This window comes from Saimiri boliviensis, chromosome 19 (genome assembly GCF_048565385.1).
Source record: "Saimiri boliviensis isolate mSaiBol1 chromosome 19, mSaiBol1.pri, whole genome shotgun sequence".
Classification (NCBI taxonomy): domain Eukaryota; kingdom Metazoa; phylum Chordata; class Mammalia; order Primates; family Cebidae; genus Saimiri; species Saimiri boliviensis.
The window spans coordinates 8,949,739-8,976,772 of record NC_133467.1 but is presented as its reverse complement, the minus strand read 5'-3'; the positions used below and the strand labels follow the sequence as shown (position 1 = coordinate 8,976,772).

The following is a 27,034-nucleotide window of genomic DNA, read 5'->3' as shown; positions in this document are numbered from 1 at the left end:
GTGTATGTCATGTAGCGTTTACTTCTCAAGAATTTACATAATGGGGGTGGATACATATGGGACTATATAGCAAGGCAGACAGACAAGTACTGCAGTCGGAGGTTGGCAGAGGGGCAGATTAACTCAGACAGGAATTAGCAAAGATTTCTCAAAGGAGACAGGATTTAGGCTCAGTCTGGAGGAGTGAGTGGGATTTGAAGAGTTGTGGCAAAAAAGCATTTTGCAAAGAGGAAATAGCTTTAGGAAAGGGAAAGAAGATAGGAGAGTAAAAGTCTGTTGTGTTTAGGGCTATCAGTGAAGCTCTATACCTTGTGACAAGTGAGGAAGTGTAACGGAGGGTAAGGTTAAAAAAAAAGCTATGCAACCATTTATGATTTTTGAAAGAGATTCTATGGAATTTTGAAAGCAGTGGGAATCATCTGTGAGAAGTTAACTTAGCTTTGTTTAAAAATACCTCAACTGAAGTTAGGAAGTCCTAAACTACCTTGTCACAAATGTGTGAGTCAGCCGAACCCTTGGGCAAGCCGGTGAAGCAAACAGAGTGAAGGACAGAAATTTAGAGAATGTCTATATTTAGCATCGCAGGGAACAGAAGGGGTCAAAACCAGGAGACTCTGCTTTTTATAAACGCAAATTTTAGGCTTGGACTGCAAATGGCTCCCTGTAGTTCACATGAATATCCTTACAATGACATAGAAAATGTTAGCAAATTCATCTGCAGTTGTATTATCCTCAAGTCTTAATTTAGCTGTCAGTCTTACCATTGCCTCTCTTTTGACTGTATTTTCTTAGAATTACTCCTCTCTCTGTTCTTTTAGTATTGTTTCTATAAGATATTCTGATTTCTATGATTTTTCTTTCCTTATGTAACTTTTTCATAAAGAACTTTCAATTTTCTAAATTTTTTGGACTATTTTTATCATATTTTTTTTTTGTTTTAGTCATTTTTTTTTTCCTGGTATCCTTTTTTTGACCTTGATAAGTGATATTTTTATCACATACATCTATGTGCATGTGCGTTGTAAGTTTCTTTTTGTTTATAAATGTTGAACTGGCCAAAAGCACATCGATTCTGGTAGATTTTTAATTGGTTCATTTAGTAAGCTAAACAAAATCCATGTGGTCTTGTGCTAAATGTTGACTGTTTGCGTGTTTGTTTTTTGCAGAAGCCCCTAAGTTGAGGGTAGTTCAGAGTGAGCTCTTGGTTGCCCTTGGGGATATAACCGTTATGGAATGCAAAACATCTGGTATTCCTCCACCTCAAGTTCAATGGTTCAAAGGTACGTTCCTTCAGTATGTTTGTGTCTGGTTCACTTAGTTTTGTTTTCTTTTTTAAAAAAATAATTTGTTAAAAATTTGTTTTGGTGTGTGACTTAGCAGCCCCATAAAATGTGTTTATGATCTCACTGGAGACAATAGTTCAAAATTCTCAACTCGGAATTTCAGGATTTGACATCTGGTATGGATTACAGGACTGTGAAAATCAAAGCAGGAAAAGTTCGCTTTGCTAATCCAACTGAACGTTCTCTTTGTTAGTTTAGGATTGTTTGCTGAAGACAATTATCCAAGAATACTCTGCTAACGTTTAAAATAGCTCCACTGATTTTAGTTCCGTTTTCTTAGAGATGATGGCTCTCACTATTAAAAAGTTTTCTAGATTCACAAGGATACTTTCTGCAAAGTGTTCAAATAAAGATACATATTGAAGCTTGCAGATAGTTGAAAGACAAATGTATTTATTGGTCAACTTCATCATACGTGGTAAATGCTTATCTCAACTATAGAAATTATCTTTCTGTATTTGTAACATAAAGGTTATACCTCTGTGATTTCATAATAAAATAACAGTTAGGTGTCACTTGACCTTGGTGAGAATACACTTGGATCCTGGCTCAGGCTCAGATGCTGACAGTAGATATCTATGTAAAAAGCCCTGCTTCTGCTTCTGTTTCAGTTCTTCCAATTATGGGAAAAAGAAAAAAAATATGCAGACACTCTAACCAAGAGGTTGCTAGGATTATTGAGACGCTGTTTGGAAAATACTTTTTAATCGTCAGATGAAAAGTGTTAAATAGTACAAAGCACTATTGTTATGATTCTGTTTGTTAAATCACAAACATTTCCATGGCAACAGGTTGATGTCGTAATCACAAAATTAGGAATTCACCTCAGATTCAAACTCTGCGGGAACATGAGATGAAAAAGAAAGGCTTTGTGTAGAAAATAAATAGTTTTAAATAATATAAATCAAAAGCAAGGTGGAAGCTAGGAAGTAATGCCATTTTCCTGGTTTTCCATGCTGAAAGATTTTTAGTCTTCATGTTTTCTCTGATAAGAAAGCTTTTCTGAATTTGCTCCTTAATCAGGTTTATGTTCGTTAACATAAACTAATTTTACTTTCTTAAAATACTTAAATCTTTGAATTGCCAAAGAAATAAGTACCAATTTCAAATTTACATCATAATTAAATATATCAAGAAAATATAGAGACATATTTCTTCATTTTAAATGTCACTTAATAGTTTATCATGAAAATAAAAAAGTAATGGAAATGCCAACTTCTCTGTATGTGTATATAGCAGAGTCTCATAAAAAGTATTTTATTCTTCCAAACTGGGACTGCACTCCTGAATCAATTCATTTTCATGCCTGTCCCAAACTCCCAAATAGCTTGAAAACTAAAGGAGGAGATAGGCAACTACTTCCCCACTACATGCGGGATTCTAGAATTCACTCTCTGTTTCTTCTCTCTAGATACTACCGCTCAGTGGGTTCAATAACATGTCATTTTGCTGTCCAAGTTATGAACCAACAGAAATATATTATGGGCCTTAGATATATTGTCAGATGTGTTCCCTACGTTCATCAATAATGGGCAGAGCTGCCCTGACCTCCAGGATCAATTCTAACATACCCTGCCAGTCACAGGCAGACAGTTTATGCATAAGTAGAGTAGAGTTAGGGCCACCAAGAGCCAATCTAGGGGACAAACTCCTGGGCATGCATACTGGCCTCAAAATGGAGGGGTTTAGGAGCAGGTGGGCTTTCCAGTCCCGTCTCTACTGAGGACCAGACACCAGGAAAGTTAGGAAAATGCTACCTTATAGAAACCACAGGGGTGAAGAGGAAGAATTCCTGCCTTCACTATAAAGATATCTTTTTCTTCATATCTTCCTTGAGGTGATTCTGATTGAATAAAGTAGGTGTTTGAAAGAAAAAAAAAATGAAAAACTGTATTCCCTTCAGGCCATCAGAGAAAAGGAATTCTATAAGCACAAATGCTCTCTGAAATTTTAGATCTTTTATTTTTAGAAATGAGCAGCATAAAGTGGGTTCAGAGAAGAATGAAAACATTATTAAAATCTTATGAAAAGAGTATGTATGGTAAAATATTAAAGAAATTGGATTTATTCATTTAGATCTGTTCTTAAAATGTGGTTTGGAGGCTCTAGGGGTTCCCACAATTCTTTCAGGGGATCCAAGAGATCAAAACTATTTTCATAATAATACTCAGATGCTGTCTTTTTCATTCTTACTGTCTCACAAGTGAGTAATGGAGTTTCTGGAGGCTGTGTGATGTGTGGTGTCCAGTAGAGTGAATGCAGAAGCAAATACGAGCATTCAGCTGTCTCGTATTACACTACATTAGACACTATAGAGATTTGCAAAAAAGGTGAAACGGTGCCACTCTTCTCACTAGATTTCTCATGTTTGGAAAACACAGTTTTAAAATATGATATGTTCATTAAACAAAAATGTCATGCATCTATTAAAAAATAAGTGAATGCATGTGTTTTTAAATTTCTCAGTTTTCTAAAATATACATATGTGTGTATATATATATGTGTGTGTATATATATGTGTATATATATATATAAAACAAATAAATATAATCCACATAAAAATTCACCAGGGTTCCCATTAATTTTTAAGAGTACACTTAAGAAGTATTTAAACAAACATTTTTTATAATTACTTATCATCAATTACTAGAAAGAATCTTTCGCCAGAGTTAATGATCTCTCTGTTAGTCTTTTTAGGCCAGGGTTCAATTTAAATTGCAGCAAAAAGAGACCTCTCCTCAATGGTAATGATTGTAAACCCTAGAATATATTGTCAGTAAAGTTTTACTACGTATAACATTCTTCTAGTTTTATCTAATGTTAAAGGTAAATAATCCCTATTTTACTTCCATCTGAAGTTCTGCATTTCTTTTATAGCTTCTCAATAATTTGATGAGTAACTTTTCAGTAGAAGTCAAGAAAGGAGAATCTATCAAAATGTGATTAAAACACAAACTTAATTGAACTAGTGTTTTCCAATTTGTATTTTGTTTCGTGACCGCTATTCTTGAAACATTTTTATTTTGGTAGAAAGCTACTAGCAAAAAGGTCTTTATTTTATCCTGTTAATGTCCTCTGACATTTACAGAAGAAATATAAGGGGAAAGTAAATTCCAAAAATCCAAATGCATTTTGCATTTTAGTCCAAACATTTTAATACTTGATGAACAGCGAGGTCATATTGCATCCTTCCTCGGTGTGAGGAAAGTCTATGTCAACATCATCTGCTTTTATTTATAAAACTTCTCAGAGGCACATCGACACAGCTTTCGTTACTGCTCTCATTTTCACATGGTATGCAGTAGCAAGCTTAAAAGAATGATTGGGGTTTTAAATATTGGAATGCTGAAAAATACTTTGTTCTTGATACTGACAGTTGGTTGCTCATGTAATTTTTTTTCAAATTTGAAGCTCTTGTGACCCCCTTGCCTTTGAAAGTTATATAAACAGAAAGAGAGTTGTCCATTTGCTGTTCTGAGTCTGTTGGTTGTTGCCGTTTGCAGTGTCCTAGAGAATTTTAGTACAGTTCCTGAGTTGTCTTTGCTTCTTAGAAGCTGAGAGTTACTTCCCTGGTCTTTAGGCCACGGTCAGATGGCTGCTGTGTGACATGTTAGGGAATACCTTCTTTTCAGACTTGACATCTGGGAATACTATGAAACTTTAAGAACAATGGCCCTCAAAGCTCCTGGAAGCTTTTAAGATCCTGACATCAAACATGTCAGGATCTTAAAAGCTTCCAGGAGCTTTACAAAAACAAACAAAAATGATGTGGACACTGAGCTGGCATTAAACTTCCAGTGCTATGTACTTTTTTATAACACTGGCCATCCTGATTAATTCTATTCTTTGGTAAGGAGATGCCCTTGGAGGAGGAAGAGGGGAAGCAGAAGGAAAAGCCTAACCTAAATCACAGCTTGGTTGAAGCATCTTCTGCCTTCAAATAAAAGTGATTCTTGGAAATTTGGGGCACTGGTCATTAGCTTAAATAAAATCCCTCTGGTCTCTTAAACATCTACTGAGTAATCAAATGCATCTTGCCACAAAGATGGTAGAAACTTCCTTTCCACCTTCATTTCCCCACTTTCTTCTTACCTAACAAAGCCTTGGATTTGACTGCCAGGCTTTCCCGGTTCCCCAGTGTAGCTTCAAAGAGCTTCTTCTTTTTTATTTAGTTACACATACAGATATAAATAGAAAACATTTGTACACAGTTTATTACAGGTCTGGATTTTAGATAGAAAGTATCTGTGTTGCCAAACACTTGTGTTTAAAACCTTTGCAATCAACTTTATTCAGGAGTTTTGAAATTAAACCAATAGCCGAGTAAACAATTTTAATACATTAGTGTTTAATGTTCTCCCTTTTGTTTTGACTTAGGAGATCTTGAGTTGAGGCCCTCAACATTCCTCATTATTGACCCTCTGCTGGGACTTTTGAAGATTCAAGAAACACAAGATCTGGATGCTGGTGATTATACCTGTGTAGCCATCAATGAGGCTGGAAGAGCGACTGGCAAGATAACTCTGGATGTTGGCTGTAAGCCTCCAGATCTTACAGGCCAATTTGGTTTGAAATTGATGTGCTGTTTTCATGTTTAATAACCTTGAAATGATGTAGTAGAATTATTCGTCAGAATGACAAAATTAGAGAGTGCATTTCATATAAATATAATAACATTAGTTAGCATTTACTGGGTTCTTTCTATGTACCGTTCACTGTGTGAAAAACTTTTATATGGGAAGATCCTAAAATTGTCTCCTTTGTATAGATGAGGAAACTAAGGCTTATAAAGGCTAAGCAACTTGATCAAAGTTACAGAGCTAAGGAGGTGCAGAACCTGGATATTTGAACTCAAGTTGTCTAACTTCAGAGACTATAAGCTTCACCAATATATCACTGATTGCCATTTCCCTACCAAGAGTCATCCATTCTGCCACCAAATTTCTAAGTATCAACATCTGGAGGCCAGAAATTATACTCTGGCCCTAGACCACAGTTTGAAGATGTTGTTGATGACAGCAAAGGTAGCAGATTGTGCGTTTACTTAAAAAAATTCAATAGCAGTTACTCCTCAGTGTGTAAAATAAAGCACTAACTACAAATAAATGTCAATGACCAAATGAAGATTCAGTGCATGCATGACAACTATCTGTAGGTCACTCAAGAAGTTTGCTCCTCCCTTCTTTTTTGCCTATCTCATGTCTCTTTTAAAAAATAAGTCTCTACACAATGTGGTCAAGCATAAAACAGAGTGCACTTTGTATGAAATAGAACCTGGCAGTTTAATTTTAAGATAATTTAACATTTGCGTCACTTAGAACTTGTAAAAGATGACGTTTCATTCAGTTGTCCAGTATTTTTACTTGTGTATGACAGTATTCATCCTAGATTTTTTAAAGTAAAAGTTAGAACTGTAAAGAAAATGCTTTTTATTGTTTTTTAGAATGTAGTAACACCAAACATTTTAGTTCTACTGTTTTAAATTTTTAAATGAAAATTGTGTCCAGCTAAACTTGAAATTGTGTTTCATGTAAGCTAAATTTTTGCTTTCTGGGATCTTTCGTGATCCCCTTGCCACTGAGCTCTCTGGTGAGCTCTCTGCATTCTTGGTGACTATGCCCTGGGAGAGATTCAACACAACTGAAAATGACCACAAAGACCCACTATAGAATCAGTCTAGGATGCTGTAAGATGTGTTTGAACCATGCCTAACCTCTGTGGTTGTTAAGAGAAATGCCTTGAACATAAGTTTGGAACCTCTGGGTGGAGGGTAGCTCTGAATCTACCAGCAAGCAGGATGTAAAACACAGTAATGCTTTTAGAAATTTAAGGCCCAAATGAACAGGATCACTATATAGAGAATTCTTGTTTACAAGAAATACACTGAGTACAACATTTTAATTCTCCACATTTTCTAGTTCTCCTTCTACCTCCTTCCTGCACAGATATTTTATGTTTATCCAACATTCTTTTAGACTTGTCTAGCTCTAGAGGGAGAAACTGTCCCAGTAATTTTTCCCAGCAAAAAGGTAATTGCACCCTCAGTCCCCTCAAAGGTTGTAGAAATCGTAAGGATCTTTTGCATATGCTTCTTTGCTTACTTGCTACCTTCTTGATAATCTCTTTTAGCTTCTGGAATTTCCAGGTTCCTTCTTCTGTCCAGTAATATGACATATAATGACATATAAGGGTTCAGGGGTGACTTGCTGGGGTGACTGGCATTGGATTAGGAGACATCCTAACAAATGTTTTATATATATGCTTTAGTTCTTGAACAGAAGTTAACTTTGTTTTATCTTCACTTATACTCAAGATCTTCATTCTCTGTGACCCTTTCTAAAACAATGGCTTTTCAACATTTATTCCAGTAATTGTCTTGACAGAACCATCAGCATAAGCCAAATTATTTATTATAACCTTGACCATTATTCACAATTGCCAAATAACTTAGTATTAAAGTCAGCACCATTCATGTTTCTGTTATGTATTAACTATTTCCATATTGGCTGTTAGACTCTTCTCATTGTAGCTCACAAAAGTTGAATAGACCTTGTCTGTTCACATCACACTATTGTTACATATTCTAGCAGATGTAAGATGTAAATGCTAAGAACCATGCAAATCACAGTTGTAGTGATAATTACAGTTATCACTATTAGATTTAAAGGTAAACACACATCAAATCAAAACTTTCCCCAGAACTTAGATAGTGGTTAAATAAATGGTGGACTCTGACAGGGAATGGGTTTTCCGCTTGACTCTATTCATCTATAAAATAATGATATAAATGGTACCTACCTCTTCGGTTGGTTGTAAAGATAAAACAAGACATCATCGTCACATATACCCAGCATATCAGCTGTTACTGCTGTTCCGCTAAAGCTGTTTAATGAAATATATAAATGAATATTAACTTCACAAATTAAGTGATCATTTTGATTCTCTGAACCTTGAAAAATAATACGGAAATGCCTATATGATAGCAGCTTAGTATTTAAGCCTTGGGATTTTAATGTGAAAGCCACCGTTTCAGCTTAACTTTTTTTAGAAAGGGCTTTAGACAAGTTAAGTACTAAGCTTAGTAGTGCATAAAATTGTTCATTTGAGTTGCAAAACTGTTGGGCATAAAGTTAAGTAGCTTATGACTTAGGAAGGAAAGCATGCTTTTGTCCATATCATTTAGCTATTTGAACTTTCAGATTGTTTTTGTGGGCATATTACTTTGTATCAACAACACTAGACCAAAAATAACGAAAAGGCTATTTGATGTGATTTTTGAGTTCTAGCTTCTTTTAGTGAGTGTCCTTTTTCCTATTATTATCATGGTTTTAAATTATGGACATTTCAGGTCACCAGGGAAAGTTACCAATGCTTTTTGTCCTTTGTAAAAAGGGATAGTAAATTGTGAGGTCATTTGGAAGGAAAAAGGATTGGCTGCATCAAACAAAAAGTTGGCTTGGCAGTGATTTTATTTGCAGCATTCCATACCACACAGGGTTTGAGCCTGAGACTGTGGTTTCATGCTTTGTGGTTTGGTGGAACCGAAACAATGTGTCCAGTCATTTTAAGAAATAAAATCTCTGACTAAAATAATGCAATAGTCACCACATGGATCATATATATTTAATTGTCCCTAAGGGAACTAGAATAGTTTTATGAAATAATCTTTGGAGCAAGGTGGTCAACCTGTTTGTGATTTTTATATTTACAGAATAATGTGTGTACACAGCCATACCTACACGTAAGTTACAGCAAAGTTATACTGTGGCGTTAACCCTGTGCAGATCTCAAGATGCTTGCAAACAAATACTTAGAATCTCAGGATCAAACATCATCCTAACAAACTCTATGAAGAAGCCTACATTGAAATTAACCTTAGATATAGTAAACTCTAGTTGAGATTTAATAAGTTAACTCTACAATATGTTTATTGAGAGTTTATATTTGAGTGACTATTACATGCTACATGATGAATAAAGATCATCTCTTTTAACAACATGAGATAGAAAATGTTATTATTCCTTCCTTTTTTGTTCATGGAGATATTTTAACTAGGGGAGGTAAAATAATTTTCCCGAACTTACAGATGAAACTATAGTAGAGTTGCCATTTGAAGCCAGTTAGTGTACTCTTCACCTCTCTAAGCAAACAGCTTCCTCGGTAGAAGCACCATGCACCATACTACACTCACTGCTATTTTTCTTCCCCATAGTTTCATTAATGTATTTACCACCTACCCACTGTAATTCACTTGGAGTTCATGTTGGCCACATTCAGGAGTAGGAAGTATTTAAAAAGCTTCTTGGCTGTGTTAGGAGTTGCTTCATTTTTGAGGTTTGCTTGTCATTGATGCTGCCTTGGCTGCTTACCTAGTGCCTGGTATTCTCATTTGCCTTGTTTTGTGATACCAGCACATGTATTCTTTGGCCTTGTGCTTGTCTTGTGCTTGATGCTGTTCTCAAAGCTGCTTACAACAGGTGACTTCTCTTGTCTTAATTGAGTTTTGTTGGTACAGGTTGAGATTTGCCTATCCTTTTTTATTCAAGTTTGTTTTTGGCTTTCTTAGTTCTGAGAATTGAAATTTGTCTTCATTTGCACTGATGCCTATGTTGTAATGTGTCAGTAAACTGGATTTGCTTCCAAGTACTTGGTTGATTCCAGGCTTTTGCATATCTATGTACTGTTCTGGAATTTATTTTCTGTCCATCACCGCATTTACCTGCCCATACTCTGAGCCTAACATATCCTGAAACTTCTAAACTTAACTTCTGTTTTTCAGGACAGCTGCCTGCTTTAGAATAAATGACTTCCATTTATCCAGAGAAAAGGACCTAGGGTCTCAGAGACTTAGTGTATTAATGTCCGTTCTTACACTACTGTAAAGAAACATCAAAGTCTGGGTAATTTATGAAGCAAAGAGGCTTAATTGGCTCACCATTCTGCAGGCTCTACGGGAAGCATTAGGGAGGCCTCAGGAAACTTATAATCATGGCAGAAGGCAGAAGGGAAGCTAGCACATCTTACATGGCCAGAGCTGAAGGAAGAGAGCAACAGGGAGGTGCTACACACTGTTCAACCACCAGATTTCATGGGAACTCACTCACTGTCATGAGAACAGCAAGGGGGAAATCTGCCCCCATGATACAATCACCTCCACCAGGCCCCTCCTCCAACCTTGGGGATTACAATTTGACATGAGATTTGGGCAGTGACACAGATCCAAACCATATCACTTAGGATAAGCAAGTTAGGAGCTAATCTATTAACTATGTTCAAAATAGGTTTATTTTGCCTATTATTTTTATAAGTCAAATTCCCATATAGATGGATTAAGAAAAATCTAGGCCGGGCGCGGTGGCTCAAGCCTGTAATCCCAGCACTTTGGGAGGCCGAGGCGGGTGGATCACGAGGTCGAGAGATCGAGACCATCCCGGTCAACATGGTGAAACCCCGTCTCTACTAAAAATACAAAAAACTAGCTGGGCATGGTGGCGCGTGCCTGTAATCCCAGCTACTCAGGAAGCTGAGGCAGGAGAATTGCCTGAACCCAGGAGGTGGAGGTTGCGGTGAGCCGAGATCGCGCCATTGCACTCCAGCCTGGGTAACGAGAGCAAAAACTCCGTCTCAAAAAAAAAAAAAAAAAAAAAAGAAAAATCTAAACATTGATAAGTCATTTATTTTTAAAAACATATCGTTCAGTTGTGGCGTTTAACCTAATTTAATTTTCTTTAGGTTCAATAAATAGAGGGATTCTGAAATTGCCATGTTTCTTTCAAAAGTGAAAGTTCAGTGTACCAGGTATATCATATACTCTTAAGCATCACACACACACACACACACACACACACACACACAGGGTTATTACTGAACTGTCGTCACACTGATTCAAAAATGCATTCACAAATATCCAGTGCCCATGAATAATGCACAAAGTACTACGTTAGCTGCTGTAAAAGATAAAAATATGGTTACAAATATAAACTCTCTAGGAAATAAAAAACAAACATTGTGTAATAACAGGTTGAATGTGGTGACTGCCATGAGAACGGTAGAGAGTGAGTTCTCTGAAACTTCACAGAGAGAAAAAATTATGCTCATCTCAAGCGGTAAGAGACGGCATCATAGAGGACAGGGCCTTTTCAACCAGATTAAAAGATTGCCAATATTTCAACTGCCAGAGATCAATAGCAGCCATTACATTTGAGGGAGGTGGTAATAACAAGATACCAGTATGAGAAAGGTCAGTCCTTGTTTGGAGAAGAACAAGGGATGCTGATTGCCTAGGTTATAACATTTATAAAGGGAAATTATAGAGGCTGCACAGTTGGAGGAGGTTCTTTAACCTGTGCTAAACAAGCACTAATGCTGCTTGAGAAGACAACTGTACGTCACCTCCAAAATTCCCATAAGAAGAAAAGTGATCTCTGCAGTCATATTTATGAGCCTGCTAACTATACAACTATGAGCAGTTGTGAGCACCCATAGAAAAGGGAAAGCTAATGCAACAACAAAGAATGGTGACTCCAAAGTTTAATTGACTTGGTTTTAAATCTTGTCTTCATAATTCAACTCCATGAGACACTTAGCAAATTAACTATCTGTATTTCAGTTTCTTCATCTATAAAATCAGTCTTAAGATTTCAGCAATTTGACATAAACTGAAATTGAAAATAAATTTTTAGAATGAAAGGTTCTCTTTAAGATAATTATGATTTAAATTTCCACTCTTTTTATCATCTAGCACTTTAGGGAAATGGTTGTGAATCTAAGTACCTCCCTTCATTTATAAAGCCAAAAAGAAACAGCCACTGTTTTTACATAGGAGAGGAATATCAACAGGGTAAATTTACAATATAACATGAACAATGATTTAATTCAAATTCAATCTGTTGACAATTTAAGTTTATGTTTAATATGCCTGTATAATATACCAATAACTTTTTTGTTGTTTTTAATATCTTCCAGCACCTCCAGTTCTCATACAAGAACCTGCTGATGTGTCTGTGGAAATTGGCTCGAACGTGACATTACCTTGTTATGTTCAGGGTTATCCAGAACCAACAATCAGATGGCGAAGATTAGACAACATGCCGATTTTCTCAAGACCGTTTTCAGTTAGTTCCATCAGCCAACTAAGAACAGGAGCTCTCTTTATTTTAAGTAGGTTGAAGTAAATATATTTTGTATAATCACGTACTTTTATATTATATATTTATGTTTTATACATAGGTATTGCTGTTTAAAATAGTAAATTATTCTTGCCAACATATTTTACGTCATTGCACTTTACTTTGAAATAGGACTGGCATTTTATATTTCGGAATTGTCATAAATGAGTTATATTTTATTCAAATGTATGTCATTAATTTATCGTAAGCGCTTATGAAACAACATGACTTCTTCATACCTTACCATTTCTTGTTGCAAATAGAGTCACCTGGCCCGCTATGTAGATAAATGGTCACATTACCTTGATTCTTGTAACAGTTGTTGTATAGGAAGGTAAAATATTGCTAGTAGTCAGTTAACTTTAAATATTTTGTCTAACAATACATAACAACATGCATAGAAATGCTTCAGAAACTCCTTTATTAAAAGCTGTATCCACCTAAAGCAAAAGATCCTATCACCCCCAAAAAAGTCAAATACGTCCTCATCCAAAAATTTGATAAGCTATTTAGTATTCAGATATTTGAAAGCAACTTGTATTTTTTCAAATAATGCTAAGAATAATTGCATGGTGTTACCGGGGGGGGGGAAAGCATTTAGATAATTAATCATGTTTTTAAAAATAATGAGATGTTTGGGGTATTTCATAGAAAGCTTTCAATCAGTTATTGCCAAGTTAATTATTTTTATTATTATTTTTTTGGGGGGTGGGTATGGAGTCTCATTCTGTTGCCCAGGCTGGAGTGCAGTGACATGATCTCAGCTCACTGCAAACTCCATCTCCCAGGTTCAACCAATTCTGCTGCTTCAGCTTCCTGTAGCTGGGATTACAGGTGCGCACCACCACGCCCAGCTAATTTTGGTATTTTCAGTAGAGACAAGGTTTTACCCTGTTGGCCAGGCTAGTCTCAAACTCTTGACCTCAAATGATCCACCCACTTCATCTTTCCAAAGTGCTGGTATTACAGGCGTGAAGCACTGTGCCTGGCCCAAGTTTATCAACAAATGTGCATTGACCACTTAAATTTTGAGATATAAATTAAATTGTCTGATAACGAGTGCTTCAGTGTTCAGCTCTGTGGTGAGCTCTATGGTGGACAGCAGTCAGATATAAGGTCTCTCACTCAGGTAGTTTGCAGTCCATTTTCTGAGTGGATGCCCATAAAAGTTGCTACTGGGAAGTACACATCAGATTGGGTCAGATTGTGCATGAATTGAAATGTCCAGGTGAAAAAATTGATTTGATGAGCTAGAAGTTAGAGAGCTCTGCTCCCAGTTTGATAGATAGGAAAAGGTACATGGAAGTACTGTTTCGGAACACCACCACTACAAGATAGGAAGAGAAATGAGAGAAAGGGAACATTGAAAAACTCAAATGGTGATGATGAGAAACAACCCGGAGGTCAACAAAAAGTGAGACCTGAAAACAAGTTGATCAAAAGAGATGAGAGAAAAGAAAGAATAAAAGAGACCAGTATCTTGAGCAACAGTTGCCTGTCAAAATTAAAGTGACTGGAAGGAAATTAGTGATTATAAACTTGGTTCTCATAGTATGATGTATTACTACACAAATTAGTCCAAGATTTTGTAATATGAAAAGTATCCTAGTTAGAATATGTATGATTTATTAATCGGGTGGTTTGCTGAATTTTTATTTCCAAATGAATATTTGCTACGTCGAATGGATGCTGCCTTAGTTTACCAGATGCAATTCTACAACTAGATGCATACGGCTAGCAGAGGAGTGGAAACTCTGTCATGGTTCTTTATCTGAGGTAGTATGGAACTATTCATACTGGTTCAAATCTTACCAATAGGTTAAACTGCTTATTTTGGTTAAGCTATTTATAAGATTACACCCACTCCCCTATTTAATATCCTCTCTTTCCTTCCTGATTGCTCACAACAAAAAACCACACTCTCGAGAAGGTACCAGTCCACCTCTTCAACTTCAGTCTACTAACTGTCCCCACACAACCTGTAACTCAGGATGTGTCCCTAGCCTCATGGCTCCAAAACCCTCTTTAATTACAAATGTTTTATAATTTCCTTTTATAATCTTAAAAATTCTATTTGTTTGATCTAACTACATGATAAAAAAATTTGAAATATCTAACACAAAGGATAAATGAGGGAAAGTAATTTATATTAAAATATATATTTCAATATGTAAATACTCTGGCATTGTCTACACAATATGTGTATACATTTATGTGGCATCATTATGAATTCAGTAGCTCAAATGCAGACTCATGCAAAGGATTATGGGATTGATGACTCAAAAACTCCAAGCTGGTAAGGGGATTTTCTAAGGTGATGTGAAATTGTTACTAAAGTTCTGTCTTTCTTCTGCCTTTACAGAATTAGGTTGTAAACTCACGTAGTTAACATAGTTATGAAATACCCACATTTCCAGTGGGAGTTTCAAAATCATGCTGGACATGGGATAATTACTCCTTTGTGAATCTGCCACGTTTCACCTCTCTAGTTTTTGCCCACCTCTTTAGTTTTTTGCCAGCAGGCTTCCCCAGTCATTGCACCAACCAAAAAGTCTCCCCTGCAAACTTCTAACATGCCTCCAGCATGGTGGTGCAGAGTCCATTGATGGTGCAGCTTTCCATTCTTTGTACAGGCCATGATTTTTCTAGTCATGCTCTTGCCTTTGTAACCTGTTAGATTTGGACTGCCCTTCCTGTATTCTACTCACTCAGATACTATTACCTTAACGCGAATCCCTCTCTAATTTGCTTTCATGCAGTTACTCCTGCCTCTGCTTCCAGAGCTCATGGTCTGGAACGCTTTGTTAGCACTCACTACACTGCGGTGTGATGGTGGGTTTCTGTGTATGTTTCATCCCCTACCAGAAGGCAGTGCCACGCTTTCCATCCACAGATCTCACCACTGTTCCTGGCACATAGTTAATGCTCCATTGATGGAATTAGATGAGTAAATGAGTTCTTCTTTTTAGACTTATGGGCAAGCGATAAAGGAACCTATATTTGTGAAGCTGAAAACCAGTTTGGGAAGATCCAGTCAGAGACAACGATAACAGTGACCGGACTTGGTAAGATCAATTGAATGTCTGCATACCATGGTCTTCAAAATCATCAGACTTCTTTTACTATGTCATCTCTTGCCTGTGCCACTTAAAAAAAAAAAAAAAAGATAACTAATTACTAGACCAGCCTTCCTTTCCCTACAACATTTCATATTTTTTAGAATGTTAGTCCTGGAAATAGGCTCACAGATTATCTCTTCCAACATGAAGGTCAATTTAAATCAATTGTTTTAAATCTAAATATGAATACACACATGCATACACACATACACACACAAACCCACACATATTAGAGTCGTGGTCTTTACTGATTCCGTTTTTACATTTGTTATTTTAGTCAACATGGAATTATTTTTGTGTATGATATGAGGTTAAAAATATGATGTTATTTATTTCCAAGTGGTAAGACATTTGATGCAATATCCGTTATTGAATATTCATTTCCTAGTGACTAAAATACCCATTTGATCACATGGTAAGTTTATGTCTCCATATCTAATCCTCAGAATTCTATTTCTGCAATAGTACTACATTATTTAAATTATTATAGCATTTAATGTAATTTTTATATCTTCAGGTACATGTTTTTCATTAATATCCTTGTACACAATTTTTAAAATGTGTCTCCATTTATCTATATGTAAAATTTCCAAGTAAAATCTCTTATGGAGTTTGCTTTATGTTAAATGTATTCATTAATTTTTGGAGAAGGCGTATTTATAATACTGCTTTACCATGCCACCTAGGCGAGTCTACCTCATATTATTTGCTGAAGCTATTACAACAGCATCCTGTTTGATTCCATTTCTTCCAGTCTGCTTACAGTTTTCAGATTAATATTTCCCCCCAAAATGGTCCTGATTATTCCACTTTTCCATTTATAAATGCTTTAAGTTACCCTCCATTTGTCTAATGAATACAGTGCAAATATCTTGACTTGACATTTCAGGCCTTCCATGCCATACACATCCTTTTTTTAACCTTCTTTACTTCTACACTAACTTATTACCTGTCCTTTTCCATCTCCGCTACTTGGAAGGAGACTTTATCTTTACTTTTAAAATCATACCCATTATCATGTAAACATTTTGTTTGTGAGAACTCAAGTTTTTACAGCATAACTAATAGTCTTAAGGCCTGTAAGGTTCGGGTGAAATAGAGTTGAAGGTGCCTGCGCTCTCTCTGATTTAGTTGCTCCACTTATTGGAATCAGCCCTTCAGTGGCCAATGTTATTGAAGGACAGCAGCTTACTTTGCCCTGTACTCTGTTAGCTGGAAATCCCATTCCAGAACGTCGGTGGATAAAGAATTCAGCTATGGTAAGAACATTTTAAATGCATGCATTCACGTTCCTAATTTTCTTTTCTATTCTCCTCTGCTCTTCTTTCTTTCTTTCTGTTTGTTTGTTTGTTTGTTTTTTGAGACAGAGTTTTGTTCTGTTGCCTAGGCTGGAGTGCAGTGATGGGATCTCGGCTCACTGCAACCTCTGCCTCCCAGGTTCAAGGGATTCTCATGCCTCAGCCTCCAGAGTAGCTGGGATTACAGGTGCCCTCCACCATGCCTGGTTAATTTTTGTGTTTTTTTTTTTTAGCAGAGATGGGGTTTCACTATATTGGCCAGGCTGGTCTCAAACTCCTGACCTCAAGTAATCCATCCATCTCGGCCTCTGAGAGTGCTGAGATTGTAGACATGAGCCACTATGCCTGGCCCACATTCCTGATTGTCTTGAGTAAGAAGTAATGTATTCTAATCACTTAAGATATCAATTTAATAAATATACAAAAATATGTTTTTTATAAATATACCAAAGCTTTTCTTTATTATTAACATATTTTTGCTATTCATATTATTTTGGCATTAATAAAATGGAGAACTAGTGTTGTAATTTTCATAATTTTATATTAAATTCAGTGTCACTAGTAAACTCCTTTCAGAATATAGAAAAACTGAAGCAAGTATTGTTATTTTCATAGCACTTAAATATTTTTGTGCTCTTCTTTGTAGTATGTCATAAAATGTTAATATTCCCATAAAATTCTTCCATTTTATATATTAATCTTTATTATTATTAACTTTAAACATTATATCTTTCATTATGAACTATATAAAAATAAATGACATTTGTCATTTATATCATTTATATGAAAATAAATATATATTGTCAGTGTTTTTCAGTGTAAAATTTTATGAAAGGATGTAAAAAATGTTTATAGTTCTATGAAATTTTTTTCTATAAATAAGCTATCTATGGCAATACATTTTCTTCTGGCTCAAAGGATTTTTCCTTTCATTTTCCAAAATATTGGGATTCACTCTGTTTTTGAAGTACTGATTAGAAATAAATATGCTTGAACTCGGGAGGCGGAGGTTGCAGTTAGCCAAGAGTGTTGCCACTGCACTGTAGCCTGGGCAGCAGTGAGACTCCGTCTCAAAAAAAAAGTTGGGAGTGGGGATTGACTCCATCTAAGGGAATGTAAAATTTCATATTTGCATAAAAACCTGAGAAAAAGTAGTAAACCTCACTTAAAAATAAATGCCCTTGTAGAATGATAGCATTTGAGCACTAAAGTATCTTATATGTTATGTGGATATATGATTCAGATTTAGAGGTGATCATTCTTAACTGACAATATTACAAGCCTTCCCTGACACAATTCATGCATCACATATTGTTCACTAATATTTGCATCTATTACCTAACAAGGGTGGATATTCAGAGTAAGTCATTCGTTATTGGCGTGAATAAGTGCCTGTGTGCCAAAATAAAAATATCAAATGGTAATAAGGTCTCCTTGGAAAAAAACAATTTAAGCCAAAAGCCAAATTAAGCCAAATAATTATAGTGAAATTTGGGTTTTGAGTGATGACAAAATTTACAGAAACATTACACAAGTCACGTCTGTATCTTTCTTTTTTTAGCTTGTACTTTGGTAAATATTAATAGGTATAATTTCTTGGAGATCTATCAGGATTAAATTGTATGATTACACTCTTGGTAACATTTATGCTCATCATTTTTCACTTATAGACATTAAAATTTTTTGTCTATAGGCTTTTAGTAACCCAGTTGGAAAAAAAGAGCAGACTCATTTTTGACTCTCATAAATCCTCTCTTTTTAAATTAAAAATTACCTTTTTTTTCCTTTAAGTTGCTCCAAAATCCTTACATCACTGTGCGCAGTGATGGGAGCCTCCATATTGAAAGAGTTCAGCTTCAGGATGGTGGTGAATATACTTGTGTGGCCAGTAACGTTGCTGGGACCAATAACAAAACTACCTCTGTGGTTGTGCATGGTAAGACACACACCCAATGTAACTGTTTCCAAACTGTGTTCAAAGTAGTTGTTTCTATATTTTAATCAAATAACTCTGTTCCTCTGATTATAATTAGATATCTCTATTAATTGTTATTTCTTATTTCTTGAACAATATCTACATTGTTAATGTTGTTTCCAGATTTCCCTTTTTTATGTACACAAAAAGACATTCTTGGGAGTCACCAGCTGAGTCTGGCCAAGGGCTTTTGTAAGTGGTTTCTTAATTGTTAAAAGTGAACTTGGCTCTCAAAGAATTACATTTAAAAATACATTTTAATTTCAGACAAGCTGAACTCATTACACCCTCCAGATTGCCTTTTCTTTCTGTATTGTGCAACAAGCATGTCCTTACTAATGACCCCTTTGTGCTTGAGCTAGAAATGACCTAAGCTTTTCTAAAGGTCACCTCATGTGCTCCAGACAATCTTCTTGCATGTTTAATAACTTAAAGGTCACAAATAAGAAAATCCAGAAGCAATCTTTTTCCATTCGTGACTAACAGTAACCAGCCTTTTACATCTCGATAAATAATTGACAGCTTCATACTTTAAGAAATTATCATAACTTTTTTTGTATACTTCCTTTAAAGGCTTTGGAACATTGCTTTAAAAAAATAGCATTGAAAAGAGCTTTGTGTACAGGGCTGAATATCTTAGAAAGCACTACAAAATACTTATTTTTATCTGTTGATTTATTCATTATTTAGTACAGGCATCCCCAAACTTTTTACACAGGGGGCCAGTTCACTGTCCCTCAGACCGTTGGAGGGCCGCCACATACTGTGCTCCTCTCACTGACCACTAATGAAAGAGGTGCCCCTTCCTGAAGTGCGGCGGGAGGGCCAGATAAATGGCCTCAGGGTGCGGCATGCGGCCCGCAGGCCGTAGTTTGGGGACGCCTGATTTACTACGTGAATTGGAGAGTCCAGTAGTTTTCAAATTTTGTTTGGTCTGTTGACAATATCAGTGACTGCAGACCATCATCTTTTGTTATTCCTGCTTCTCTTAAACAGCCTCCACCACCTTTCTCAGTTTTATATTAAGTATCTGCCAATATCACCTTAGATATTCTTGAAGAAATATTATTTTGAAGAAATATTAAAACAACACTAAATAAGTTATAACCTAGAGGAATAAATGCAAACAGACATATCGGATATGATTGGGTAACTATTTGTCAAGAAGATCAGACCATAGATTTCCTGGAGGGTGCTTATAGACTGCTTTGAGAGTCTTGTGTAGGAATGCCCTCGTGTCATCCCTCTTTGGCTTCTAGTGAGTGCCTAGAATATTGTGTTAAAAGGATTCTGAGGCTAAATTTTCACTTGGGTGAAAAAAATGGCAGGATTAATTATGATGTCTTTCCTATCAGAAAGACAAAAATACAGACAAACCAATGATATGGTATAGTGGTGCAAGTTTTAAGGTTAATAATTAAAAATTAAGAGATAATTTCACAACATTCATTGGTCCATCTTAGTCAAAAATAAGTAACTAATTTAGTCAATAAGGTTAAAAAATTAGTGCAGCCATTTGGCGTTAACTAAATCTAGCAGCCATTTAGTAGATGGAAGTGATAAAGCATAGCAGCTCTCTGTACCTCTGTATTTATGTTAATTAGCAGTGCTATTCCTTCATCATTCTGCCTCTCCATTTTTAAGAATACTCATAAAAGGCTGTCAATCCAATTCTTAAAATAATGAATAAATACAATTATAAATGTAAATGAAAATGATGAAACAGTTTGTCATATTGGTGTATATGGATTGACAATCTGAAAAGAAACTTTTCTTCCACACCCAAATGTCGTTCGATTTCAACTGTTGCCTTAATTTGCCACTTTTCTTTAGTGCTGTCAAATTCAATATGTTTTTATGAAAATGGCTTAATCCATGTTGTCACAAATTGACAGCATAGTTGCAAGATGAATATTCCATGATGATTCTGAAAATTAAATTTCTTGCCTTAGAGAGTAGCCTGGCATTCTTGTATAGGGCTGGGGATTTGCTGCCAATTCTTTAAGAATAAATTATCTAAAGCAGGCATCCCCAAACTTTTTACACAGGGGGCCAGTTGACTGTCCCTCAGACTGTTGGAGGGCCGCCACATACTGTGCTCCTCTCACTGGCCACCAATGAAAGAGGTGCCCCTTCCTGAAGTGCGGCAGGGGCCACATACATGGCCTCAGGGGGTGGCATGCGGCCCGCAGGCCGTAGTTTGGGGACGCCTGATCTAAAGAGTGACCCGGCCATAGGAAAATATGAGTATGTATCTTTTCTAATCTAAGTCTTCCAAGGAATTTTTTGCACTATGGTTTCTGGTGTCTCTAGTTCTAAAAAAAAATTTCTCAGAGTAGTTATGATAATCCTTGAAAAATCTAATTTTAAGGAAGAGAAATGATAAGCGATTGAGCTCCTGGGAGCAGTTCCAGTCTCATCTTTCCAGAGGATGGAAAGGAAATGCCTGTCATAGATTGGGCTTTTATTGTCTTCCTTTCACTATGTTAGGAACTTTCATATATGGAAGCTTCTTTAATCAAAATCACTATTTTCAGAACATTGAATATTGATAATTTCTGTTTGTGAAAGTTGGTTCTGATTATGATTTACACATAATGGAGGGATTAACCTTCTTCCTTTTCCTTTTGCTTCTACTCATGTTAATTCTTCAGTTGCTTTCTAAAGTCAAAGGTATGTTATTCTTCTTACTGAAAAATATTGACTTAGAATCCTTTTAGTCTTTAAAATGTAAACTCTTGGCTGGGTGCGGTGGCTTATACCTATAATCGCACCACTTTGGGAGGCTGTGGCAGGAGGATTACATGAGCCCAGGAGTTCAAGACCAGCCTGGGTAACACATCGAGACCCTGTCTTTAAAAAAAAGTAAACTCTTAAGATTTGAGTTTTACCATTAAATTCTTCTTAAGAAAACAAATCTTTTTATCTGGGTTAAATTTAGTACCCCACTTAGTGATTCCTGAGTATAGATAGATATTTAATATGTAGTGGTTAAACAGCCCATTTGTTTGAATGTAGGCTTATGTCAGCTTACTGAAGCTCAGTGAGTAATGGACAGTGATTGGAGATATGCATTAAATGTATAACTCTCTGAGTGCAATTCTATCTTGGGTTTCCAGCAAAACACACACACACACACACACACACACACACACACAAAACAACAACAAATGAATTTTCTTTAGTCCTGTCTTATTTTTGATAGGAAAGTCTGCTTATTAGAGATCACTTACTACTTGATTTTAAGTTTTTATGCATTTTCCAGATCATAACTACTTTCTTTGTTTAGCACGCTCCTTTACAGAGATTATCCTACACTTTTATCAGAAAATGTTAAATAATTGCTCATTTTTACAAACATTAATGTTATGCTGAAAATTTTAACTTTAAATAGATGAGTCTAAATGGAAGAACAGGTGCTCAGATACCAAATACTACTTCCCTTTTCAGTTCTGCCAACCATTCAGCATGGGCAGCAGATACTCAGTACGATTGAAGGCATTCCAGTAACTTTACCATGCAAAGCAAGTGGAATTCCCAAACCATCTGTCATCTGGTCCAAGGTAAATGAGACATCTAGTCATATTTCCTGAAGAGCAGAGTGTAAAGTTCACCTGCAGGTTTTCCCCAGTCTTGAGGAGGAGGCTAGGGGAGTGAGGCATGGGAAGAAGAAAAGTCAATAAAGGGTTTCATTGAGCTGCTTTCCTCCGTGGCTGGACAAATAACCTTCAATGTGCTAGAAACCCTCCAAGAAACCATAGAGATGCACTTCAGAAGGATCCCTCTGATGGACAGGAAGTGAAGCATTTATACATGACATATTCCCTCACTCCCCAGAGAAGCTTACAGGGCTGCACTTCATGGCTGCCTGTGCACAGGCTGAGTGGCCTTCTCGGGCTTTGGATAAAGCTCTGAGTCCAAAAAAAAAAAAAAAAACCTTAAGTGCATGAAGGATGACCCTGGTGGAGTATGTGTAGCTGTCCACTAAAGCTGTACTGAAATTAAGAGACGGCTTAGGGATGTGGCAGAGGGTGAAAAAGGATCTGCCACGAGATGTAAAGTGCTTAGAAAAGTTCCCGGCACACAGGCTGTGCTGTGGAAGTTCACTGTAACATTGCTAGTACCATTCAAACGTCAAGTAGGTGATTTCATTAAAGAGCTTTTAAGGTCCCTTTTAAGTAATAGGACTGCATGGATTTTCCTATTTATAAAGTTCTATGGTATAGTCACAAATTCTACGTATGACTAAAAATTATAAGACATATATACAAGCCAATTTATTCCCCTGTATATCCCCATCATGTTGTTCAGCTTTTACTTGTATTTTTGCATTGAAGAAAAGCCCATTTCCTGAAGAATTCCTGTTATCCTTGAACAGCCACAAATAGGACTTGGCACATTTTCTGTAAATGAATTTGAACCCAGCAGATACAAAGTAATATAAAGTAATGACATGCTAATGAAGTGTGGCATTTGTGTAATTAGCACTACTAGTGTTTTCCCATACCATCAAGTTTTATCTATTTAAAAATCTGAAATAGGGAGAAGCTGATGTTGACGTTTGTAAATAAATTAAAAGCTTAGCTTTTTAAAAAATTCTGGACAGAAAAGTCACAGTGGTGAAGCTCATCTCCAAACTGCACAGTACCTAGCACGGAATAGAAGTTTAATGCATTGTAAGGAAAATGCAAAAGTGAAATCTTTCCAGGTTGGCCTTTGTGCTGTGGCCAAGCACAGAGGTTAAGAACCTGGGCTCCAGAGCCTGGCTGCTGGGTTCCAGTCCCAGCTCCACCACTGATGAGCTTTGTGATCTCGGGCAAGTTACTCTACTCCCCTCTCCCATGCTTTAATAATACTCTAAATTGTAAAATGAGGCTTGTGGTAGTTGCTACTGATAAGATTGTTGTGAGTCTTAAAATGGTTGATTGAGGTGAAGTGCTCAGAGCAGAGCAGGCATAGCACAAGCATTCACTGTACCATGCTTACCGTGACTGTTGTTCTCTGCCTTCATAAGTAGCTCTGGCATGAAGACGATATGATTTGGTATGGAGAAATATCACTTTTAGTACTTTTATTTGTCTAATTTTTCTATACATAACTTTTTTTCAAGTTAGCATTGTAAAATTTAGTCTGTTTCCCCCTTGGAGATTTTTTTCTCTCTCTATTCCTCTTCCAGACATTAAGTCACTCTTTTATGGTCTTAAAAAAAAAAATCCCTTTGCTTTTTGCTGTGTTTTGCAGAAAGGAGAGCTGATTTCAACCAGCAGTGCTAAGTTTTCAGCAGGAGCTGACGGCAGTCTGTATGTGGTGTCACCTGGAGGAGAGGAGAGTGGGGAGTATGTCTGCACCGCCACCAATGCCGCTGGCTACGCCAAAAGGAAAGTGCAGCTGACGGTCTACGGTGAGAGCTGTTGGAGGAATGGTTTTTATTGACATCGTCTGTCTGTGCCAAAACTCACAGTTCTTTCCCCAGTACTGTTACCAGATGCATGTACACCTAAAGTGAATTGCTCCCCCAAGTTTATATATTATTTTTTTACAGAAATGCATTTTTTACTGCCAGCCAAAATCACCGCTACTTAGATTCTGATTTTAAGGAATGCAATCATAGTCTTTTGGAAAAATTTTACAATGTTTTCCCAAAAAGTATGCTTATTGCACCCAACCCTCTTCAGTAACACCAGTTAGTTAACACTCCTAGCAAAGCCAAACCTCAACAATGTCTTGGGTAGGCCCTCAAGGGGTTACTTTTACAGATGGTAAGACTCTGAGAGGACATGCAGCTGATCTCTTCATTGTGTGACTAGGGAAAGTTTTTGTTGTTTCTCTTTTAGTTCTCACAATACATGTATTAATGGAAAGTTTTAGCTTATGTCCTGAACAGCATCTTTTTAATAAATTACTTCAGAACATTATTAGTAGTCCACATTTTAATGTAAATTAAGACTGTGCTTTGTTTTCAATGTACTGTTTCCCTTCCAAAACATGTGTTTACTTTAGTAAGGCCCAGAGTGTTTGGAGATCAACGAGGACTGTCCCAGGATAAGCCTGTTGAGATCTCCGTCCTGGCAGGGGAAGAGGTAACACTTCCATGTGAAGTGAAGGGCTTACCTCCACCCATAATTACTTGGGCCAAAGAAACCCAGCTCATCTCACCGTTCTCTCCAAGGTAGGAGATCTGGGATTAATTGCAACACATGAAAATGTAATAAATCTCTTGGGACAAGATGGCCATGCCTATTCAGGTTTTCAAATGTCTTTAAAAAAAATCACCTTTAAAATTGAGATAATTCGCACGTACATCTGAGTCTATAGGAAGTATTTATAACATCTGAATCATGCTGCTGACATCTTTAATGTCAAAAATGCTAACATTCAGCTTTGCCATAATTTTCCATTGGTGCATTTTACAAGGTAGTTATTAAAATGGAGCAAAATTCTATGAGGTTCCTGTTAGCTCAGTGTGTAAGCACACATAGATTTCCATTCATCCCATAAGAGCAATAAAATACAATAGGCACACTCTAATCTCTAGGATTTGACTTTCATTGGATGGTTTTTGTAAGTCTTCTTGCTTAAACCCTTGTACAAATATGGGCACATTGAGACAATATACTGTATTTTATAGGCTAAGTGACATAACAAGAATGGTAGAGCTTTAAAAGCACAACCTTTGTTGCTATCCAGCTATGAGTTTAAATTTTCTCTTCCACTTAAAGTTTGCCTGAAACCTTTGGCAATTTTTAAAGGGTCTCTCTCTGAACCTCGTATTTCCTATTTATAAAATAGGAACAATACTCACCTGACAGAATTATATAAGAGAATGTACATTTCAAAGTCACTGCCTCTAGTTCTTGGTTACTGTTTTAACTCAACATCAATGCACAAGTTACTGAAGAAATAAGAATTAGTCACTAATCTATAATTTTCTTTAGAATTATTGATATATAATTATGAAGGTATAAGTTTATGCAAGTATAGTTTACCTCCTGCTAATGAAGGAAAAAAATTAAGAAGGACTTTATGTAATTTTACCATTTGTTTGAAAAAAGTATGTGTTTTGAATGTTTTTGAGTAAAAAATTACAGTAATACAGATCAGAAAGTTCTACTGTTTCCTTCCTCAGTTGCAATTTCTTTGCCCTTTTCCCAGAGGCAAACATGCTACAAACTTGGTATGCAATCTAGACATACATCCTTAAACAATGTAGAATACTGTGTACTGTGTTTTCAATTTTGTTTTATGTGTCTGTTTTCAATTTGCCATTGTAACAAATAGTGTATTATTATTTTGTTACTTGCTCCTCAACATTTATCCACTATTGTACATAGACATTATATTTATTCATTTTTAACTCCTACATGCATATTCTATATTTCATTTTTTTTCATTCCTCTATTTATGGACATTCTAGTTTGTTTATTCTTTTTGTTTTTGTTTTAAAAACAAGGCTTTTCAGAGAATATCTTTGTATATTTCTCTTTGTATACTCATGCATGATTTTCTTTATGACCTATATGCAGAGCTGCAATTCCTGGTCAAAGCAAATTCCCATTTCCAGCTTTGCAGGCATTCCAAATTGCTACTCCCAAGGGGCAGTATTGATTATCCATCCCCCAACAGAGTATAGGTGTACCTGTTTCCATGTTCTAATCAGTGCATGGTATTGACTGACAGGAATTTTTGCCAGTTGGTGGGTGTAAAGTGGTATTTTATAATTGTTTTAATTTTCATGTGCTTGACTTCAAGTGAACTAGGAACCCTTTTACCTGTTTGTTGGCCATCGGTGGTATTGGGGAATAACCTGTGCGTCTGTTGCAGTTTTCTGCTGACTTGTCTTTCTCTGATTGAATATGGAAATTAGGTCTTTATTTTTGATAATAACCTTTTTTATTTTATATGTGTTGAAAATATATTCTCTCAGTCTATTGTTGTGGTTTCAAGTTTATGTGTGGTGTGATTGTACAGAAGGTTTCAGTTTTTAAGGAGCACAATGTATTCATCTGTTCTTTTTCAGATGTGTACTTTTTGTATCTTCTTAACATGAAGATTGTAAACACAACCTTCAGTGTTTAATTCTATTTTAAGTTTTGTTTTTCACATTTTGGACTTCAGTCTATCTAAATTTTAA

The 27,034-nt window shown here is 36.1% G+C and overlaps 1 protein-coding gene across 9 annotated transcripts in view; it reads left to right on the top strand.

Moving 5' to 3' along the window:
- The window catches only part of HMCN1 (hemicentin 1), a 677,492-nt gene that overhangs the window by 458,119 nt on the left and 192,339 nt on the right, over nucleotides 1-27,034 (top strand). For 8 of the 9 annotated variants that reach the window (XM_074389731.1, XM_074389733.1, XM_074389732.1 and 5 more), the window contains 9 exons: nucleotides 1,167-1,280; nucleotides 5,721-5,879; nucleotides 12,309-12,503; nucleotides 15,481-15,576; nucleotides 16,762-16,889; nucleotides 18,720-18,864; nucleotides 22,354-22,466; nucleotides 24,145-24,304; nucleotides 24,904-25,072. In XM_074389731.1, the coding sequence (XP_074245832.1) occupies nucleotides 1,167-1,280; nucleotides 5,721-5,879; nucleotides 12,309-12,503; nucleotides 15,481-15,576; nucleotides 16,762-16,889; nucleotides 18,720-18,864; nucleotides 22,354-22,466; nucleotides 24,145-24,304; nucleotides 24,904-25,072 (1,279 nt within the window). Of the gene's footprint in view, nucleotides 1-1,166; nucleotides 1,281-5,720; nucleotides 5,880-12,308; nucleotides 12,504-15,480; nucleotides 15,577-16,761; nucleotides 16,890-18,719; nucleotides 18,865-21,557; nucleotides 21,577-22,353; nucleotides 22,467-24,144; nucleotides 24,305-24,903; nucleotides 25,073-27,034 lie in introns of those variants that run through there. The other variant, XM_074389736.1, reaches the window with a different exon arrangement.